This window comes from Anabrus simplex, chromosome 7 (assembly GCF_040414725.1).
Source record: "Anabrus simplex isolate iqAnaSimp1 chromosome 7, ASM4041472v1, whole genome shotgun sequence".
Taxonomy (NCBI): domain Eukaryota; kingdom Metazoa; phylum Arthropoda; class Insecta; order Orthoptera; family Tettigoniidae; genus Anabrus; species Anabrus simplex.
In genome coordinates this window covers 306,668,125-306,689,149 of record NC_090271.1, presented here as the reverse complement: position 1 = coordinate 306,689,149, position 21,025 = coordinate 306,668,125, and the positions used below count along the sequence as shown (strand labels likewise).

Sequence of the window (21,025 nt, the reverse complement as noted above, 5' to 3'; positions counted from 1 at the left end):
CCGTACCATCGTAGCCGGCTTTCCCTCATCTGTGATTGGTGCAATTCCATATATAAGATGGATGTCAACATTAGTGACATGACCGTGGAGTGTCAGGCCCGATGTCCAGGGAAGCATTCTGGTTACCATAATGGCAAGTCGATGTTCTACTTCCTTTGTTTCTCTGCAACTGGATGGGCAGACTAATATAATTCTGACTTTAACCGCTCAGGAATATTCTTGTCACAGAGCACACCAGTCATAGACTGCCACTTCAGCCACGCATTACTGATGCGCTTGGCTATTTTGGTACTGAGGGTCCCATCAGCAGTGATGGTTAAGCCAAGATATTTGAAGACCTTCCTTTCCTGCAGGTCAATGTGATCGATTTGGTTGGCATCCATAACATTCTGATCTGTCATCATGTACTCTGTCTTTTTAATAATAAGACGTAGTCTGAACAACTCCAGGCGGGTTCTCCATGCTTACACTTGTTCTTGTAGCTCAGTCTTGCTCACAGAGGCCAACACCACACCATCGACATACAGGAGGGTCCGAGATGATGGTTTCTGCAGGTCTTTTGCGATGGAGTCCATGATTATGATAAAAAAGCAGGGGTAAAAGTGTTGACCCCTGATGGACACCCACTGAGATGGGAAAATAACTTGACAGGCCAGCAGCTGATTGTACTTGGGTTTTAGAACCATGGTAAAGTTGTTTCACTAATTCTACTAGCTTTGTGATAGTACATATATCACACTCTCGCAATGTATTTACAACTGATGATATAGAAGTTGATCCCCATAGGGAATATTTGTCCAAAAATGGACCATTTATATTGGTATTATGTATGCACAACTACGAGATACTATTACTATTATTATTGTCATCATTCATATTATTATTATTTCATTTGTAAATTTATTCTTAATATTTTAAGCTTCAAGGTCTTCATATGTGGTATGAGTAATTCATTTTGTACAAGCAGATGGGAAAACAGTGCTATTTTCAACTCGGAAAGTTTCCGTGAGTCATGTGACAGCCCAGAGTCCGATGATGCGGCCTGGCTGTTATTGTCTTGGGACCCGAAAGAGGTTCAGGGCATGGTCTTGGTATGGTAAGAGGATGTTCCACTCATGATTGGATGGCCAGGATCAATCTAGACGTACTATGTGAGAGGAGGGGGAAGCTGAGGTCGATTTAGGCATGTGAGAAAACAACGGAGAGGACTTGCCTTAAAACCTTTGTGGAACGTGGTTGACGCGAAATTTTGTGGAATGTGATGTGTGGTACTGACCTACAAACTGTGGAGTGCTTCGGCACTTGATCATTTATCACTTTTGGCAGCTTGATGTCATATATATTGGTGAAAGCTATCGGGTACTGTATCTCAGACTTTCCATAATGTACGCTCTGGAACAACAAGCGTGTTGCTCAAGTGAAAGTATCTTTAAACCAAGTGTTAGAATCTGTGAACAGAATTATAATGGTAACAATGTGATATAACAAGTGCCGATAGTGAGAATCTGCAAGCTGTGTTGATACACAGACAGTGAAGGGTATTTATCTACATATATATGCTTTGCACTTAATGTTCATCGGGCTGACTACAAATGGTAGTTTGGTCCTCGCTTTTCGTTTCCCACTGTTTTTGTTGTTGCTGTTGTTGTTGTTGTTGTTGTTGTTGTTGTATAACTGTGTAAATATGGAGTCTTCCAGCAGTATTTTGTGAGTGTATTTTATGTATATTTTGGTGCGTTGATGAGGTGCTCATGCACGAATTTTATTCAGAATATACTTAGCTATTTTAGAATCAGTGGAGTTATCGATGAACACAGGTGCAGTTCCTACCTATTTAGTCGTTTTCAAAAGGTCGGGTAAGGCCTGAAGCAGATGTACCAGTACGCAGCTTTATGTACGTGCCCTGGTAGAGAGAATTATCATGTTCTATTAAAATTTGAGGGATCTATTCTGGTAAACTCTGGCGCCCATACTACGGCCATTTTGATTCTTTACTTTTATTAAATTACTTTTTTAATTTATTTCAATTATTTATTAATATATAATAATAATAATAATAATAATAATAATAATAATAATAATAATAATAATAATAATAATATCACAGCTTCTCAGGAAGTCCATGCTCACGGAAGGCAAACCAGATCAGATCATGAGGCACACGATCGTATACTTTCTGAAGATAATATACCTAACTTCTTCTTCTGCCACTCTTTCCACTCACAGTGGAGTTGCAAGTGCAAACAGTGATGTACATGCTGACTTGGTCCTGTTTTACAGCTGGATGTCCTTCCCAACATCAATTCTATGTGATGGATGCATTCATTGTTTCTGAGGTGGTCAGTATTGTGATGTAAGTATATGAAGAGGACTGTCCTGAGACAAACCCCAGTCCCTATTATATACACTAAAGACTTTGGAATACTGCATATCATAAAACTTTCTCCAGCCTCTACTGTCAAAAATAGTTCCAACTATGCAACTTTACCCTCTTGATTCTTTAACAGTTAAACTAATACAAGGAGGAGTAGTAATATATATATGAAGAAATATAATACAAAGCAGTGACCAATATTCAGTAAACCTCTGCAAGAATGAACTCTCATCACAGCTTATCTTGTCCATAAATTATCTTACAAATACAAATGGCTATCTACCTGCAACTCACCAGTAACAGTGGCAAGGTGATAATCCCAGGAAACATTGTAGGATTTTTTCTGGCCTTTATTCTCCGTCGATGTAGGGTCAAATAAGGATTCTGATACATAGTTATTCTGCTCACTTCCAGCAGAAAAATACCATAATTCCTAAAATAAATCATGAAAGGTTAGAGGTTATCAATACCTACATCCTATAGAGCAGTTAAGCACAATCAGTTCGAAAGTAGACTAACTGTGAAGTACATGTCAGAATAAAACAAAATTGTATAAATATATACAATGTCATACACAACATCATACAAAATGTTGTTGTTTGAGTCATCAAACCACAGACTGGTTTGATGCAGCTCTCTGTAGCACCCTATATTGTGATAACCTTTTCATTACAGGATATGAGAATCATTCTGTATTGACGGTTTTCACTTTACAAAGGAAAAATTAAATGTACCCTCCTAATTCCATACAAAATATAAATCCATTATTAGATGAAGCAATAAAATTCAAACATGTTTCGACTCATTTGAGCCATCTTCAGTTAAATGGGGGGGGGGGGAGAGAGGGTTAAAGTAATCTACATAATAAAGCTTAAAATGTGCTAAAAACATAATGAAGGAACAAAAGAAAAAGAAAAGAGACATGACGGAAATAAAAAAATAACACAAGGAAAAGCACGAGAAGTTAAGGCGTAGTTATTATTGCTATAACCGACAGCAATACCAGTGTGTATTTATGATTGCTGTAATCAGCAGCAATACAGAGGGAAAGTGATATGAAGTCACACGGCCCACACCATGCGTGAAAATCTACTAGTAAACAAGTGTATCGCAACTATTGGAAATAGGCGGCACTTGAGTAATCATAGAAGTTCTAGAAGGAATGTTATCGTATTTACAGATAAGAGAAATCATAGGGAAAACAGGATATTTGTGACATAGGCGGTCACGTACGCAAGATAAGGAGTATAAAAGAGGACCGGACGAAAGGGAAAGTTAGTCACTCTTAGTTACTCATAGGGAGTCACTCATACATAGAAGAGTCATGTAATTGACGGAGACGCTGCCGCGCTGCGCTCAGAAGAGGAGATTCAACCGTGAACCTGCAACACAGTATACGTAAGGCTGACCAATTCTTCTAATTTAATAAGACCAGTAGTAAAGTAATAAGTCTTGGTCTTTGAGCATAGAGAAGCGTTAGAGAGAACGCAAGTAAAGGAACAGTAGCTCGTGATTTCCTGTGCCTAAGAGAGACAATTAACTTCAACTGTAAATAGTTGTAAATACAGCAAGTAAGAGATAATATATATATATTGGACGGAAAAGAGGAACAGTTGTCTCTGAACTTAGTATTCACCGAGAAACCTACAAACCTGCTCCTAAACGGTAGCTGACCACGAAAGCGCCAACCGCTCGGCCGCACGACAACACCACATTTCAAAAACTTCTATTCTATTTCTTTCTGAGCTAGTTATCGACCATGTTTCACTTCCATACAAGGCCACGCTCCCGACAAAAGTCTTGAAGAACATCTTTCTAATTCCTATATGTTCAAAGTGAGCAATTTTTTTTTTTTTTTTTTTCCTTAGGAAAGGACTTCCTTGCTTGTGCCAGTTTGCATTTTATGTCCTCCTTACTACTGCCATCATTAATTATTTTACTGCCCAATATTCGTCTACTTCCTTTAAGACTTAATTTCCTAATCTAATATTTCCTGTATCACCTGACTTCATGTCTGACTCGTTGGCTGAATGGCCAGCGTACTGGCCTTCGGATCAGAGGTTCCTGGGTTCGATTCCCGGCCGGGTCGGGGATTTTAACCTTATTGGTTAATTCCAATGGCCCGGGGGCTGGGTGTTTGTGCTGTCCCCAACATCCCTGCAACTCACACACCACACATAACACTATCCTTCACACAATAACATGCAGTTACCTACATATGGCAGATGCGTCCACTCTCATCAGATGGTCTGCCTAACAAGGGCTGCACTCGGCTAGAAATAGCCATATGAAATTAATTGTTATTACCTGATTTCACTCAACTGCACTCCATTACCTTTGTTTTGGACTTATTTATTATCATCTTGTACTCCTTCCCCAAGACTGCCCATACCATTCAGCAATTTCACCAGATCTTCTGCACTCTCAGAAAAAATAGCAATATCATTGGCAAATCTCAGCGTTTTGATTTCCTCTCCTTGGACTGTGATTCCCTTTCCTAATTCCTCTTTGATTTCTTTTACTGCCAGTTCTATATAAACAGTGAAAAGGAGGGGGTGGGGGCAACTGCAGCCTTTCCTCTTTCTGGATTGCTGCTTCTGTTTCAAAGCCCTTGAATCTTATCAATGCAGACTGATTTATATACAGACTAGCTGATGTAACCGTGCTTCGCTATGGAATTCTATATTGTATACAGAATTGTCAGTTAGGTAAAGTACAAGTCACAAGCAAGACTGTATTAAATTGCATAGCTCATAACGTTACCCTAGAAATGCGACGGAGAAATCACCAAACGTCTCTTCTCATACGAAGACTGGGTTAGGAAATATTCATTGTAACGGTAGGCCCACAGGCCCGCTTGCCTACCATCAGTCACAATCAAGTTGGGGAATTGCATTATAATGGCAGACACTCAATCTCCACCTGCCTTTTTACATCCTCAGAAAGAATGTTTTAGTGGTTTTCCCAACTGAAATGAACATAGATCATTACAATGACGTCAGTAGGAATGGCGCGAGTAAAAGCAATGATTTCATATGAAATACTTAATCAAATGGAAAACCACACATTTTCTCACTTTTAACGAACAGCACTACGCTGCCGATCTAACAATCCAAAGTTCCAGAGCTGGAATGACCAGGCCGCAGACAGCCATGATCCGTGAAAACTCTTAGTTTTTTTTTGGATTGGGGGGGGGGGTTCGAATAGTTGAGAGTCCCAGGGCAAAAACTATGCCCTTTTACTAATCTGTTTCCTAGGAGTACCTGATGAGTCAAAAAATCTCAATTCACTACACTGGCGGCGGAAAAATCTATATGACTTGGAGACAATTATTTCCTCCAAGCCAGAGGAGAGAAACCCCCACTTCACTGCTAATTTTGAATAAAATGAATGTAGAATTTAATAAAAATGAAAGAGGAAAAAGCTTTTATTAAGAAACGGCTCTTTTCAGGGTTGAATTTTTAGTTATTTAGTGAATTGTGATGCTATACTTTGGAATAGGCCTAAACTGCAATTCTAGACCAGTCGTCATACTACTACTACTACTACTACTACTACTACTACTACTACTACTACTACTACTACTACTACTACTACTACTACTACTACTACTACTACTACTACTACTACTACTACTACTACTACTACTACTACTACTACTACTACTACTACTACTACTACTACTACTACTACTACTACTACTACTACTACTACTACTACTACTACTACTACTACTACTACTACTACTACTACTACTACTACTACTACTACTACTACTACTACTACTACTACTACTACTACTACTACTACTACCTGAGCTTCTGCCTTAAGTGTGCACGCTGCTCATTCAAAACAGCATGTCAGAGTAGGGATCGAATAGCTGGAATACTGCGATAAACCAGTGCGTTACGTACAAGCATTGTCAGACAATGCATGAACCAGAGGAATGGCATGCTAAAAAAAAAAAATTTTCTAACTCCCCAGCTATTTCCTGCCAATATTCAGTCAGGCTGTTATACGCGGTACACATCAGTAATCCCATCTATCGGAGTTGAGCGGCAGCATAAGAGAAAAAGAACATCACAACAAACAATGGTCAATGTAATGTTATTGTTGATCAATGCTATGTGCTTTCAATATTGTAGTCCTTCACATTTTTCTTCTGACTCTGAAATACCACTCTTATAGTCAGTACGGTAAAACTGAATAAAACATGAATGGTTGGAAATTGTATTCTTATTTATTTATTATTATTATTATTATTATTATTATTATTATTGTTGTTATTATTATTATTACAAACTTCCCCCATGCGGAGGCTGCCACAAGGACAAAGTATGTCAACTACACGGTATTTTGTTTTCTAAGTTACTGTTGACTTTGCTAGTGTGCCACGTAGAAAAATCACAAGGCTCAGGAATAAATTTGCAATATTGTTGATCAAATTTTATATAGATGATTGCAGAGTATGGTCAAAGAACCTCGTATTGCGGCGATAGCGATGTCGTGAAGTTGTGTCCGGCTGAGGCCGAGAGAATCCCATAGCTGTACAAGAAATTTAGGGATTGTGCCTCGAGCTCCGATCATGAGTCCATGGATGGAAATATTGTCTAGGTGATATTTATCTTTATAGTAGTTTACAGTCGGCTGGTAAATTGACTTCTTTTCGGCGTCCACCTCTTCGGCCTGGCCAACGTGCGACTCAAAACGTATTGTGGGATCTAAGATTAGTCCTTGCTTGCTAGCTGGTTGAAAGGCTATCATGTCAATACGACTGTTACTCCCATCAGTAGCTAGGCCAGAGACCTCTTCGTGCACCGTGAAACCGTGATCCCTCAGCGAGGTCGCAATCAATTGTCATATTGTATGATGGCGGGAATTTCTCAATACCTCCCCATAAGGGCAGGCTCCCAGGACATGGGCAAGAGTTTCGTGCTCTCTGTGGCAACGAGTACTAGTCGATAGGACCAATAACATAGGTATTTAAAAATTAAATTTTAGGCACCTTCCCCTAATCTTCAATTTCATACAGGGCAAACACAATTATTTATAATTTAGACTGTATTTTCTTATTCCCCAACTCTATATACCGACTTTCATTAAATTCTGTTATCCCATTTTCTCGTGGCTCGGCGTTGATATGGACTTGGCAACAAAAATACAAATTCATGAATATCTGTGTTATCAAAGCCTGTAGGTAACAATGTATGACATAAATTTAATTCTATATAACTTTAATTATGTAGTATTTATCGATAGGACCACTAATAATATAAATATTTGAGAATTAACTTTTAGGCATTTTCCTAAACTACCATTTCACTCAGCGTGAGTAAAATGATTTATAGCCTAGATCGTAGTGGCTCATCCCCCGACTTCACATATCGATTTTCATTAAATTCTCTTCAGCCGTTTTCTCGTGATGCGTGTACATACACACACACATACATACGTACAGACAGAAGTTACGGAAAAGTAAAAAGTGCATTTCTTTGTTACTGTGGACATGACCGATACAGAAATACCATTCTTTTCAAATTCTAAGCAACGTACAGACAAAACTCTTATTTTATATATATTGTAGATCATTCTTTGTTTTCGGTATCTGATCCCGATCACTTTCAGAATATCAAATAGCTCGGTCCAATCAACATTATCGAATGCCTTTTCTAGATCTACGAACACCATGTACGTGGGCTTGACCTTCTTAATTCAATACTACTACTACTGCTGTTGCTGCTGCTACTACTACTACTACTACTACTACTACTGCTACTACTTCGTTTAGGAATACGACTGACCACGTGGTTCTTAATTCTGGTGAGCTTTCTTCTTCCTCTTAGCCCAGTATTCCTTCATTCTAGTGCTATGGATGTCTATTCTTTATTGAGTCCATTTCACTCCTATTCCTGGACGCAGTGATTTAGCTGTTAGTGACTGGAGAGATTAATTTTCTGAACTTATCTCAATTGTAAATGTCAATGTGAACAATGTTTAGGTATTGTAGGTGTTCCTGTAACACACACTAATATTTGGTTATAGTAATTCTTATTTTGTATTGCAGTATTCGGATAATGATCAGTTTGGCTTCAGAGCTGGCAAAGGCACCAGAGACGCAATTTTATCATTACGCTTGATTCTTAAAAAGAAAGACTTTTTACAATTCACAGCGCACCAAAAAGTAAATGATGGCAAGAACATAGCAAAAATAGGAGAGGCATAAGAGAGCGGTGCCCTTTATCACCGTATTTGTTCAATCTGTACATTGAAGAAGCTATTACTGCCTTAAAGGAGAACCCAAATGTAATTAAAGTACTGTAAATGGAAAATGATTACACAATCTAAGATTTGCAGATGATATTGCTATTGTTTCAGAAATAGAAATGGGCAAATTAAGCAAAGAATTCATGAAGGTAAGTTAGGCCAAAATATTCATGACTCTAATCATAAGTTCACTGACATTGAACATGATTTAGAGATTCTTCATATAGCAAACATGGGCCCCATCATCAATATTATTGAAAATTGTTTTATTCATTGTGATCAATACTTCAATCCACATTATAATTTAAATGAAATTTCCGAGAGACCCAATATTCGCCGAGGTGGCAGATATCCTACTTAATAAATATGTAAGTTTTTATTACGTTTTTATTGTATTGAATAGGTGGTAATTAACAAAAGTATAAGAATTTGTATTACATACCACTTAGTTGAGCAGCTCGCCTCCTTTCTCCCTTAATTAATTGGCTAAAAAATATCACACTTCCAAAAAACAACTCAATCTTTCAAATCATACCCAGTAAACATCTCCACCAGTTACCCCCAATACCTCATCCTTCTGGTCCACCTTAGCTCCCCTGTAGTTGCTCCTCCTCCACCCCTCCTCTCCTCCCCTTCTCCAAGTTTCTCACCCTTATGATCATGTCCTTCAGTCCAGCTCCATCTGCCGGTTCAACAGGCTGCTCAAGGTGAGCTCATTTCTAGTCATTTCTATTCTTTCCATTTTTACTTTTTGCCTGATTTGGCTTTTAATTCCTTCTTTAGGTTCCAAGCCAGATATTGAAGTGGGAATCGTAAAAATCATTGGTCAAATTAGATCTTCACAAGACTGTTCATCTTTTCGGAACCACATAACTACAGACCAAGCAAGTGGCAACTGCATATAGACAATACAATATAAAATTCCGCAGCTTATATTTAACAATACATACACATATTTCAAGCTGGAATATACACATATGTATAAAATAATGAAGTCATCATCAATTTTAATGAAGTTTATATTAGAGTTCAACATCATCTCATACTATAATTTTTAATTGATTTAACATTCATCTATTCAAGTGTTATCTGTGTTTTAAATTGTTTTAAGATTGTTCATGATTGCCAATTTGACTCTATGGCTGATGACGGCACAATATAAGTGCCGAAACTAGTACCTGATGTAAATGACACACTAATAAATGTCATTGTATTGAATAGGTGGAGCCTTAATAATTTCAATTTTATAGCAATATTTCGGCCATAAATGCCGTGTTGAACTCCAGCTCTTCTTTCCGTCAACTGTTTTCCAATACAAGTTAGTATGTTGTCTACTTCTCTTTCTCTTGAGTTGTCTGGGCGGTAACAATGTGCTCGGGGTAGGAGATATCACGCCTAGGTCAGAAGGTGGATGATCCAGTACAGATCTGCTTGCTGATGATTGTGATGGTGAACGAGGCTCTGGGGTAGAGTTTATCATTATTAAATCTGTGTCACGTTCATCCTGAACAAGAATTTGTTTTTAAGTTTCCAAGGTCACAAGAGGAATGGAGACAAATAGCACAATAATTTGAGAATAGATGGAATTTCCCTCATTGATTGGGTGCCGCTGATGGTAAACACATCACTAATCACTAATCAATCACTACTGATCTGCATTTAGGGCAGTCGCCCAGGTGGCAGATTTCCTACTGTTGTTTTCCTAGCCTTTTCTTAAATGATTGCAAAGAAATTGGAAATTTATTGAACATCTCCTTTGGTAAGTTATTCCAATCCCTAACTCCCCTTCCTACAAATGAATATTTGCCCCAATTTGTCCCTTAAATTCCAACTTTATCTTCATATTGTGATCTTTCCTACTTTTAAAGACACCATCCAAACGTATTCGTCTACTGATGTCCTCCCACGCCATCTCTCCACTGACAGCTTGGAACATACCGCTTATTACAAGTCATAAATTTAATTTTTTTTCCGTATTGAAGATCTACTTGTGATACAAATTCTTATACTTTTGTTAATTACCACCTATTCAATACAATAGAAACGTAATAAAAACTTACATATTTATTAAGTTGTTGATATGGTACATGTTTCGCTCCTTTTCCGTGAGCATCATCAGCCAATTATTATTTACTTAAGGTTATATAAGATCATGAATCTATTCTATTGGATTAAGATATCACTAATCAATCACTACTGATCTGCATTTAGGGTAGTCACCCAGGTGGCAGATATCCTACTTAATAAATATGTAAGTTTTTATTACGTTTTTATTGTATTGAATAGGTGGTAATTAACAAAAGTATAAGAATTTGTATCACATACCACTTAGTCGAGCAGCTCGTCTCCTTTCTCCCAAGTCTTCCCAGCCATCATGATTGTGCCACCACCTGGGAGTGGTTCGTATTTTTACAGTTATACAGGGTTCCGTAGCATGGTACAGATGGCAGTCATCAATGCAAATTATGAATTGATTATATGAAAATTTGGTGTAAATGGAAGATTTTCCAATGGAGGTGTAATTGAACAAGAAGCATTTTGCAATAAACTGAAAAATAATTCTTTATGTAGCAATCACTACTGATCTGCATTTAGGGCAGTCGCCCAGGTGGTAGATTCCCTGTCTGTTGTTTTCTTAGCCTTTTCTTAAATGATTTCAAAGAAATCTGAAATTTATTGAACATCTCCCTTGGTAAGTTATTCCATTCCCTAACTCCCCTTCATATAAACAAATATTTGCCCCAATTTGTCGTCTTGAATTTCAGCTTTATCTTCATATTGTGATCTTTCCTACTTTTAAAGACACCACTCAAACTTATTCGTCTACTAATGTCATTCCACGCCATCTCTCCACTGACAGCTCGGGACATACCACTTATAAATTTTCCAGCTAACTCATTCCTGGTTGCCAATGTTTCGCCCCAGTGTGCTAAGTTGGGCTGGTCAGTTGGTAGATAGCACACCTACCAAGACACATGGCTTGTGCATACTGTAAAGGCCACTGTATAGGCTACTTGCAGCCACCGGCAGTGGCAATGCACTATGAGAGGTTTTGTCTCATTTTCAAAAATTGATGCTGACTGGCCATCAGATGATATATTTGTACTCATTCAGGACAAATATTTCAGATTCCCTATGGGAATCAATATATCACATACCACATAGTCGAGCAGCTCGTCTTCTTTCTCCCATGTCTTCCCAGCACAAACTTTGCAACATTTTTGTAACACTACTCTTTTGTCAGAAATCACCCAGAACAAACTGAGCCATGTTTCTGGTATTCCTGGTCAACAACAGCAGAATAATTGAGGTAAAATCCTAAACTAAGTGTTCGTAAGCAACAAACCATTTGTCTTAATATACAAATATCTTAAGGCCTTCTAATCGGAGAGAGTTAAGAGATGAGCGTAGAATATTCAATGACTGTTTATCAAGAGCTAGGTGCAATGCAGAAAATGCATATTGGCATCTAGATTTCAAATTTTTCATGTCAGTATTCATTTGAAACTAAATAAATAAACTTGTGCCCTCGTCCCCAGGTGGTGCAGCTCTTCTCAGGCACACCCCCAATGCAGGTGAGCTGCATGTACCATTTTAGACACATACCAGCCCTTGTGCCATTTTTAAATCTCTGGCAGTACCGGGAATCAAACCCAGCCCGCCAAAAACGGCAGCCAATAACGCTAACTGTTACTCTGCTGAGGCGGACAATTTGAAATTTGAATATAAAGACATTGTAGTTATGACATGCTATGTACTTCGTGACATTTTTAAGAAGAAACTTTCTCTACCTACACACCAATAAGAAACTTGGACTTTGAAGACTCTATACTGTCATTAGAGTTAAGAACAAGTGATTCTAATCTAGCTGATGGATATTAAAAAAAAAGAGGACATAACAAAAGCTGTTCCAGGGATGCAAAGACTAGAGAAGAGCTTTAAGCTTACTTCAATAATGAAGGCAGTGGTCCCCAGCAGAACAGATTGTGTAATCTAAATAATGGATAAATATTTTTAATAGTGAAGACAGTGTTCATGGACAAAGCAGCCTGTGTGAAATGCATTAATATCTGCTTAACAAATTCAGAAAGTATTTTGTTATAACATGTACCTCAAAAATTGTTTCTTCAAAACTGGAGATTGGTATTCGTGGGGTTCATCGCCTCCAACAGACATCCTTGAGAACACATGTGGGGATAGTTTCTTGACTACATGCTCTGCTCTGCTGAGCCTTCGGCTATTTCAGTGGGACGAAATATTGTAACGAGTTGGCGGGGTAGTAGGATCAATTAACACTAGATTGGTAGCTTCAATACTAAGATTTATTAGCTAGGCACTAAACTACACAAGACTACACACAACTTTTGCTCATAACACACACTTACGCAGTTCGCGCGCTCTCTCTCCCTTCGTTTCTCACTTGTTCTGACACTACACAGTTTTACACTCACACACAAGGTCCCGCGTCGCACGGCTACACGTTCTTTCCTTCGCCGACAGTCCACACTGTAGCACCCTAGTCCTATAATCACGGCAGTTCACATACTTAACTACACTGGCAGTCATTCACGACTGAACCACACCAATTTCTAACTCAGTCTAACTCTTACTGACTCCAGGCAGGTCGTTCCTCTCTTATATACCTGCGCTGGCTCTTCTAGAATCGTCTGGATGCTGGATGGATCCAGGAACATCGCGAGATGGAACACTTCAGATTATTCGTGGAGTCATTTCTATACTCCTCTGCTATGGGACCGTGAGCGGAAGTGAGTGGGGCAGTCCTAGCACTTAAACGCTGCTAGTGATTGGCGCAGTTGAACCGTAAGGGGTGGGTCAATACAGTGCCGGGCCGGGCCCACTGCCAGTTGACATGGCGGACGCTATAACCATTACAATATTTTAAAATCGAACCACAAGTCTGTAGAGGAAACATTCTCTACTGCCCCCCACCAAAATGTCATCAACCCTTTACCAGGAACTGTGTACCAATGTGGTAAAAGGTTGATTCGCAGGCTGTCAATCACACCCTCTCGCTTCTACCCTGGCACTTGCTTCAAGTGGGTGAAGACGAAGAGCAGTGGACCTGTTCTATGACTGGACTCTTGATGTGACCCGTGACCTTGTTCCCACTCGTAAAACATCTGCCAGATGCCATCTATGGAAGAAAAGTGAGCCTGGAAAGACTGGAAAAGGTCACCTTCTGAAGTCAGCTATAAAACCTTAACCTTCACAAACACCATAAATAGCTTCTAAAATGGGATTGCCAGGATTACATAAACTCTGCCTGCCTAGAAGTGAGAAGTAATAGCAAGAGATTCTGGTTTCTGATAAACAACAGGAAAAATACAAAGTGTGTACCAGACACAGGGATTTGGGGTGATAATTTAGCCAGTGGTAGTAATAGACCAGAAATTTTCAACAATTACTTTGTGTCTAATTTTGTTGCAGCTGTTCAGTTCCCAGATTTTTCAAGTATTAATTCTGTTCCTTCTCACAGTCTCAGTAATCTTTCCACCACTGAGTCAGAAGTCTATTCTTTACTTTCCTTCTTGCCAGAAAATAAACCTACTGGTTTAAGAATACTGCTATGACTCTTGCCCATCCTATTGCTGTTAAATTTTACCATTGCTTCTTAGCTGATTACTTTCCAGACAACTGGAAAATTGCTAACATCATTCCGGTTTTTAAAAGTGAAAAAGAGGTCTGACATCAGAAACTACTGCCCACTTTCTATATTAGCCACCCTGTCACTCACCTGTGAAAAGATTATCCAATATCCACCAGTATCTCCTTTCTTTCACCATTCTTTATATATCGTCCCAACACCATGGTTTTCTTCTTGGTAGCTCCTGCCTAATTAATCTCAATGTTCTTCTTCATCGTGCAACATCTGCTCTTAAAGCCGGCTCTCAGCTGGACCTGCACTACACTGATGTTGCAAAAGCTTTTGATACCGTAAACCATGTACTTCTATCCTATAAACTATTAGAACTTTTTAACATCCATGGTCGCTTCCTAACTCTCCTACAGAGCTTCCTCAATACCAGAACTCAGCCTGTGGTTCTTGATGGGTTTAGTTCAACTTCCAGATGCTTTTCTTTATTTCTATGCACTCTGTCTTTTCATATGAAATCCAGAGTCCTGCTTTCTCTGCAATATCATGTAATTTTTCAAACATTATTTGGGCTTCTTTTTTATCTCCTGCTAACAATGCCAACTCATCAGCGAATGCTAAGCAATCCAACTTCACATTTTGCTTCTTTGTACCTAAACAGATTGCTTCTATCCCTTCTTTTATGGTTTTCCTCCAAGTTCTCATTACTTTTCCCAAGACAGTGTTAAACAAAATCACAACTGTCTGTTTTCAGACCAATTTTGCTTTACGGGAGTGGAAGCTGGGTGGACTCAGGATATCTTATTCATAAGTTAGAAGTAACAGACATGAAAGTAGCAAGAATGATTGCTGGTACAAACAGGTGGGAACAGTGGCAGGAAGGTACTTGGAATGACGAGATAAAGGCTAAGTTAGGAATGAACTCGACGGATGAAGCTGTATGCATAAACCGGCTACGGTGGTGGGAGAATAATGGACTGTTATGGAGGCTAAGAGAAGTAGAGGGAGACCAAGACGACAATGGTTAGACTCAGTTTCTACCGATTTAAAAATAACAGGTATAGAACTAAATGAAGCCACAGCATTAGCTGCAAACAGAGGATTGTGGCAACGTTTAGTAAATTCACAGAAGCTTGCAGACTGAACGCTGAAAGGCATAACAGTCTTTAATGATTATGTATGTATGTATGTATGTATGTATGTATGTATGTATGTATGTATGTATGTATGTATGTATGTATGTATCTTCATTATACACTGTTATGCCTTTTAGCATTCAGTCTTGAAACCTCTGTGAATTAACTTAGTGCTTCCATAATTCAGCTCTGCAGCCTCTACTGATCACCTTGATCTCCCTCTACATCTCTTAGTTGGTTAAGAAATTGTTTTCAATGTTATTTAGGAATATGTTCCCTATTATTCCTGATAATAGTGAGCCTATGGTTAACCCTTCCTTTTGACAATAGATTTTGTCATTGAATGCAAAACTGTTTTGGTTTAAAGTTATTAGAAGGTTATATCAGATTTTCCGTAAAAGCCAGATAAGATACCACGCTCACACAAAGCCACATAAAAATCTGTATGAAACAGCAATCAGTTTGTTCAAAACTTTTGGCGGATGTTTTCCATAAACTGAGATTTCTAGTCCGCAAGCTCCTTCCTTTTAAGGTGGTATCAGTTTACAAGACAAAGTACTGGGCACCTTTTAGTATTTTAAAGTGTATCTATACCTGGTCACAAGTATGCTCAGTATTTGGTTAACCCATGAGTTCAGAAATAATACAGATTAAAGTAAGACTTACATGATAATCTTGCTTTGCATTCCCCTCCTTAAGACCGCAAAAACAGTCACCATAAGGTTGCAGGTTTGCATAGCTTATACCAACTTGAGCATTAAGCCAACCCACTCCATGTATGACTGTGTCGACAAAACATCCATGCAGCTGTAACACCAGGAAAGGTACAAACTTCACTTTTCGAGGGCCGTAGTAACTCCTCTCTGAAGTACTTTCAGTTACCTGTAAAGAGAGAGGGATAATATTGAACGATGATTGAATAAATTGGCATGTATTTTTATGCTATAACAAAAGCATGAAAAAACCCTTTTATAATATATTTCTTCCATTACAAACAACACTTTCTCTTTTAGAAACAGAGAAGCAGCTATTCAGAGGGGACTTCTTCTGTTTAATACACCATATACTGCATATAGTTATAGATACAGTAAAACCTCATTAACATCTACCAACGAAAAAGGAATTTAACCAAAATATGTAACTGAATTTTTATAGAGAAATTTAAAAGTTATATTGTGTACTGTGCTTATGAAATACAAAATTTACATATATCATAGGGTAGGCTTCGAGATATTAGTCAGTCTCACTATGGCTTGGTCAGCTGTGTTGTCAGTTGTGTGAACAACATATTAGTGTGCTTCAGGATCTCATTGGTTTAGCATTGTAGCTGGGTGTGATAAGACACTGTGTTGCTTTTCTTTACACCGTGGCCTGCTAACAGCGAATGTTTGGTGGCTATGACCGTTCTTGTGTGTTCCAGCCAGCTGCATCAGTTGGGCTCCTTCAGTTCAATGACGTTTTGTTGCTCCTATGTACACTATGTACACTATGTACACTTGGCCACAGCTACACAAGATCCTGTAGACACCTGCTGCAGTGTGAAGAAGGTGCTAGTCTTAAAGCACATCAACAGCTTCAACCATAAGGAGGAATCTGAATGGGTCAACAAAGTTTGGTTTCCAGAACTTACAACGTGGAAGCCTGGAGAACACGGCGGCTGTGGCAGGACATAAGAAGCAACAGGCTTGATGCGGAAAATGTAGGATAAGAAGAAATCTGGGTAAATACAGGAAAAGGGAAGAAACATATCAAGATGGCCCCTCCTGAAGAAGTTGGGAAACAGAAACGAGTGTCGGGTACTGAGAAGAGATGGATGTAGAAGAACTGTAACTGATGAGGAGACAGCCTATTTGAAGATGATAGTTTGTCTCCTCTTTCTGTGTTTCCTCTTCCCAATGACCTGTCAATGTGTTGTCCTATTCTGAGTTCCTTTTCTTGTCCTCCCACTCCCCACCCGAGTCTCTCTCTCTCTCTCTCTCTCTCTCTCTCTCTCTCTCTATAACTTGACATTACATGACACTTGTTTGTTCCTTTCCAATACCGATTACAGTCTGAATATCTTCAGAACGGTTCTGTCTGTTGGGACTTAATATTTTTCAAGTCCTTTGTGATATAACTGATACCAATATATAAGAGGCGATCAAAACGTTTCCGTTTGACGGCCGTACAGTCCTGAATCAGGATGCCAATCAGGCAAAATCGCCGTGAGCATTGAGGCACTCATCCCACCGATGCACCAGGTTGAAGATCCCCGAATGGTAAAACACCTGTTGTATGAAGAAGTCCATAACCTTTGCAAAGTAAATTTTTTAAATGTAAACTCCTATTCAATACATAATTCCATCATTAGATGGAGTAATCAAATTCAAACATGTTCCGACTCGTTTGACCCATCTTCAGTGAAATAGTGGGGGGTTAAAGTTATTTACATAATGTAGCTAAATATGTGCTAAAAACATAATGAAGGAACAAATGAAAAACAAAAGACACATGGCAGACATAAAAAAACAATACAAGATACAACATTTCCATTGTTAGATGGAGCAATAAATAACTCGAGACAAATTCGTGAAAAAAAAATGTTAATGTTATACATAATTGAATCTAAAAAGTGTGTAAAGCCAAAGAAGAAAAAAAATGAAAACAAATTATACAGACAGAAACGAACAATAAGTGCGTATAGTGCGGTTGCAGACCTCGTTAGTCTAAAATTTTTGCATTCAGATACAATTCAAAATCAGGACGAAATCACTGTATTGAAAATTCAGAACTGACAGTCAGTCTGTTTTCGTAGAGTCACCATCACCATGAATGGCTAGGAGACGAGCGAAAAAGTTTGAGAATCCAAGTTTGAGAGGAGATAACGTGCCAGGTGAAATGTATGTAAGAAGTGATGGAAAAACGCCAATGAATTTCAAATTTTAGAATAGCAGCATTCTCAATTTAGCAGTCCCGTTCTCGATGATAGTTTCTAATGTTGGCTAGGAGTATTTGCCTTATATTAATTGGTTGGGAGGGCAGCAAACAAAATTGAGAAGCTGTGTTAGGGAAGATAAGAGGTGCATAGTAAACTGTATGTGACCATAGTGGAAACCGCCAATGAAGTTCCAATCTGTAATGGAAAAAATGAGGTTGTGTGAGAAACTTCAGATAAGTAAAAAGTGTAAAATGAGTGTGAAGAAACTTTTAAACTGGCACTGCCGGTGGCTCCAAATAGCCTACGCAGTGGTCTCCTTGGTATGCACTAGCCATGCGTCCTGGTGGGTGTGCTAAGTACCAACCGATGAGCCCAACTTAGCACACGGGGGCAAAACGCTGGCAACCAGGAATGAGTTAGTTGGAAAATTTATAATGTCCAATAACGGACCATTTACAGTATATTGGTATTATAAATTTACTTTTTCGGGACAAATATTTCAGATTCCCTAAGGGAATCAACATCTATATCATCTGATAATCAAGCAGGCATCAATTTTTGATAAGGAGACAAAGTCTCTCATAGTGCACTGGCACTGCCGGTGGCTCCCAATAGACTACGCAGTGGCCTCCACGGTATGCACTAGCCATGTGTCTTGGTAGGTGTGCTAAGTACCAACCGATGAGCCCAACTTAGCACACAGGGACAAAACGCAGCAACCAGGAATGAGTTAGCTGGAAAATTTACAATATCCAATAACGGACCATTTATATTGGTATTACCCACACTGGAGTCACACTACGTATGTCTGCTGCAGCAACGCCCTCAAACGGAAACTTTCTGATCACACCTTATACTTAGTTCACTAAACTTGTATAACTATATACTTTTTTGTTGCTAGTTGCTTTATGTCGCACCGACACAGATAGGTCTTATGGCAACGATGGGATAGGGAAGGAAGTGGCCGTGGCCTTAATTAAGCTACAGCCCCAGCATTTGCCTGGTGTGAAAATAGGAAACCACGAAAACCATCTTCAGGGCTGTTGACAGTGGGGTTCGAACACACTATCTCTCGGATGTGAGCTCACAGCTGTATATATTTTGGTATACTAGTATTTCGGGGTCGGGCATGAGGTGATATGAATCTGTCGTGGCGAGTTTTTTATGACTGGATGCCCTTCCTGGCGTCAACCTCATCAGAGGAGTTAATGAGATGAAATGATTGACGAGATCTATGATAGTAGGAAGGGAGAGGATGAAAGCCTGTGCCGGCATATAGCCTACTCCTGTCAAATTGCACCAAGGGGTCTGCTCATGGTTTAATGTCTCCATTCAACGGACGAATCACCATCAACAGCGTCGTATATCCTCTCTCCATATGAGCACTGCAGAGAGATTTGGAATTTAATCCAGACTTTTGGCACGCAATCTAGTGATTATAAATTGTATACCACCACCTCCCCTACCCTGCCATCCAACATTCTGATGGTGAAATTTTTTCGACCAATTGGACTCGAACCACTAACCACGATGTTGGACCATTTAGACTTCAACACCTTAACGATCATGGCCACCAGGCGGGCTAGAGTTTTTCCTCATGAGAGTATCTGGTTGAAAATTTTCTTCTGTGTGGTAAGCTTCCAAACATTGTTCGTAATGGAACCTTACACTTTTTACAATGATACACCATCTCTGATCTTTTCACATTTACTTTTCCAACTTTATATTTTCTGGATAACCTACCTTTAGAAGCTGCTGGTGATTTTTCAATAAAATGTACCCAGAATTTGACTTGCAGACGCAATGGACACTCAGATGTTGATGGTCTTCCAATGAAAGAGCGTACTGGGAGCTGAATGGATTTCAACAGTTGTTCAGCCAAATTTGTTCTGAACTGTGTGAAATGAATATTTGTCTCTGTGATATTTCTGTGAATCACACTCCTGTTGTACAGTACATCAAAAAGAATAACTTCTTGTATCCCTTCCCAAACCTCCTCACAACAGGTTAGCTGCACAACCATGTAAATTTGTCTGTCTAACGTATGTGTTTATTATCCTTTACAACAAGTTTTGATTTCAGGACTCCCTTCAGATTTGCATTCTAAATGGCCTTCCTCATAATCACATTTCCCATCTGATGTTGAGAGTATTGACACATCCTATCTATCCTTCCATTCAAACACAACAAGCCATTACACAAGGGGAAAGAAAGCTCTCCTCTCTTGAGTTTGACTTGTTTTAGCTGCTGAAGCATGTCTTTCCTATTTTGTCTTACAGTTGCTCCCACATATCACTCCCATTTCAATAGTTCCTGAAACAAGTGGGCAGAACTGTACCAGCTGTGCATGTAAATTTCCCTGCCATCCTCATAGAAATCAGAACACATTTCTAAAACAATTCATTCACTAATAAAAAATTTAGATAATCCTAAAGGGATGTTTTATTTAATATTTCCAATGTAGATTTTGAAAGTCCAACAATATCCCGGATTCCAATCACTTACCTGCCAGAATGAGCCTTCTTTTAAGGATTGAACTGAATGTATGAAAGCCTCCCACAAAATGCCATCAAAGTTTCATCAATACAAATTTGCCTTCCAGGAAGAAATATTCTTGAATGACTGCAAATTCATGTCCATTACAGGTCTAATTTTCATCAGTTTGTCCATACAGTCCAACGAAGATATTTAAAAAAAATATTTTAAAATGTTTTTGAACC

General features: G+C 38.8%; 1 protein-coding gene across 1 annotated transcript in view; it reads right to left on the bottom strand.

Annotated features, from left to right (window-relative positions):
• Vps13B (vacuolar protein sorting 13B) overlaps positions 1 to 21,025 on the bottom strand; it is a 300,908-nt gene that overhangs the window by 182,993 nt on the left and 96,890 nt on the right. The window contains exons 9-10 of the mRNA XM_067152027.2: positions 16,055 to 16,270; positions 2,669 to 2,807 (exon numbers count right to left, since the gene is read on the bottom strand). Coding sequence (XP_067008128.2) covers positions 2,669 to 2,807; positions 16,055 to 16,270 — 355 coding nt within the window. The remainder of the gene's footprint in view (positions 1 to 2,668; positions 2,808 to 16,054; positions 16,271 to 21,025) is intronic.